This window comes from Octopus bimaculoides, chromosome 10, assembly GCF_046866305.1.
Source record: "Octopus bimaculoides isolate indiv1 chromosome 10, ASM4686630v1, whole genome shotgun sequence".
In the NCBI taxonomy this organism is placed as follows: domain Eukaryota; kingdom Metazoa; phylum Mollusca; class Cephalopoda; order Octopoda; family Octopodidae; genus Octopus; species Octopus bimaculoides.
The window spans coordinates 40,093,226-40,095,764 of NC_142937.1; the positions used below are offsets into that span (position 1 = coordinate 40,093,226).

Below are 2,539 nucleotides of genomic sequence, written 5' to 3' on the forward strand. Positions count from 1 at the left end.
ATGCCAGAGTTGATCTTCTTTCCGTAACTTTTGGATAATAAACTTTTGTAACATAAGAGAGATTACTTCATTGATTCTAAGCCATTCCTATTGAAGTTTAACAGTACAGCATCAAACAAAGGTGTCAATATATTTGTCCTGAGAGTAAAAGCTTGAGTTATTTCATATTCAAAGGATGGGTATATTATGTGATTTAGTTTCATACAAGTATTTATTTGCTCTTTTTATTAAGACTCTAATATGATTTTAATTATTTTGTGTTAGAGATTACTAGATTACTGGATTATTTGGTTCAATTTCTTCATGAAGCTCCTGAAAGAGTATCAACTTTTTATGGAAAAGAAGTGTTTTATTTTATGCAAACATAAACCTCGATTTCCTGTTCATGAATGTAGCTGACATTTCATCCATCAATATATTCAAACATTTTGGAGGTTTAATCTATCATTGCTCAAAAGAGGTACAGTTGGTAAAGATCCCTAACTTTCTATCTTCAGTTTGGTTTCCATAGCTCTGGTACTGTGGACATGTGATTAGAATGTCTAAGGAAAGAATCATGAGATGGATTCTTCAAGCTAAGTCAACTAGCAGGAGACATACGAGTAAGGCCAATAATGAGATAGTATCGATTGGTTATGCTTGGGAATCCAGCTGGAATGAGTAATGATGGTTGTTTCTGAGAGAATCCTATAGAGAAAATACCTGAGGACTCTACCACTACAACCCTTCCAGGAATGGTGAATGAAGAAAATGGATGGATGAATCTGTTAATCAAAAGTGGCATAAATGGAGATGGTCAGCATTAGCAACAACAGATATAAAATTTAAGATGATTTCTAATCGTCAGTCTGGTTGTTGCAAGGAGTAAAAACAAATGCTGACAATTCGGACACTGTTCTTTCAATGATGAGGTTGCGTAATGGCTGATGGAATTAAAAACATTGAGTGAATATTTATTCATTTGATTTTATTGAGCTGATGCTTGAGACACAGTGGGATGTCTGTGTGGCTTTATACAAATGGAATCTATTTTTTTCAGGAATTCTATTTTTGAATCATTTTGGAATCTATTTTGTTTTGTTTTTTTCTAGTTAATTTTAATTAATTTTTGTTTATTTTCAGATTATTAAAATGGAATGTCAAGTTAAGAAAAACAAGCATTTTCGACACAACCTTCTTTTTGCTTTTAATCAAGGTTCTAAGGCTGCAAAAGCTGCTCACGACATTTGTGCTGTGTATGGAGAGGGTGCCATAGCTGAAAGAACCGCTCGTGATTGGTATGCCAAGTTCAAAAATAGAAATTTTGACCTCAAGGATGCACCTCATTCTGGCCATCCAGTTGAGTTCAATGAAGAACGATTAAACCAACCTTTGCACAAAAATTTTCATCACACGACACAGAAACTGGCAGAGAAAATGGAATGCTCCCACACTGCTATAGAGAAGCATCTTCATTCGATGGGAAAGGTTCTGAAGTATGGAGTGTGGGTTCCATATGCTTTAAGTGACAACAACAAAAATCAATGAGCCACAATCTCTGCTGGTTTGCTTGCTCGTCACCACTCAACTCAGGGACACAAGCAACGATTTCTTTATCGAATCATAACTGGCGACGAAAAATGGTGCCTGTACATCAATATAAAGCAGTGTAAGGAATGGCTTAGCCTCGGTAAACAAGTGACACCGAGCGTGAAACAAGATCTTCATCCGCGTAAAATGATGTTGTGCTTATGGTGGGACTGGGAAGGGCTTATCCATTACGAATTGCTTGAACGGAACCAAACGGTCAACAGATGGAACGACTCAACATACCTATTCAAGAGAGTGTGTGTGCATGTCTATGTATTTATTTACATTAATCATGGACAGACTGCAACCCATGGAACATTCTGAATGGCACACCTGAGCGAAAAAATTTCCTCAAATTTTTTTAGTCTGTCTGATGATGTGGCATGTCCCATGTGACTCGCTTCTTGAAAAAGATGCTTATACCTGCTTTACATTTGCCCTCTGCAAAAGCTGGTTGTTGTGAATGATATTTTTATTGTCACTTCCCTTTAACAAGAGACCCCCCCCCTCACATTGTGCTTTCAAAGATGTGTGAAATGAAAAAAGTCCCTTACTTAAAATCCAAGGAAGTGTTTGCGACAGAAAGAGTATCTAGCTATAAAACAATGCCTCTGTGATATACTTGTCTAAACCATGAAAGCACGGGGGGAAAAAATGGATTTAAAATCAAGCGATCACTCAATGTAGCAACAGAGATGAGAGAATGAGAGAAAACATTGATATTCAAGCAGGCAGAGTTAGCTCAGCACTTCATCAACTCTGAATGTTGGTGACAGTATGAATAAGAGACTTCAATAAGCACAGCAAATGTGTATCTGTTAGCAACATTGAATTCTAAAAGATTAATTGTATTTATAACAATATACTGATGAATTTTATGTGAGTGGCAATTTAGAAAATGAGAAAGAAGAGATATATGAATAAATGGACATGAACAGAAAAATATAAAAGTGACCTTACAAATATATGA

The 2,539-nt window shown here is 36.0% G+C and overlaps 1 protein-coding gene across 1 annotated transcript; it reads left to right on the forward strand.

Moving 5' to 3' along the window:
* Positions 1-959: 959 nt before the first annotated feature.
* On the forward strand, positions 960-2,013 carry LOC149133683 (histone-lysine N-methyltransferase SETMAR-like). Its single transcript, XM_089358269.1, has one exon. It carries the CDS (start codon positions 1,132-1,134, stop codon positions 1,525-1,527), a length of 396 nt encoding a protein of 131 aa, XP_089214395.1. The 5' UTR covers positions 960-1,131; the 3' UTR covers positions 1,528-2,013.
* The last annotated feature ends 526 nt before the right edge of the window (positions 2,014-2,539 follow it).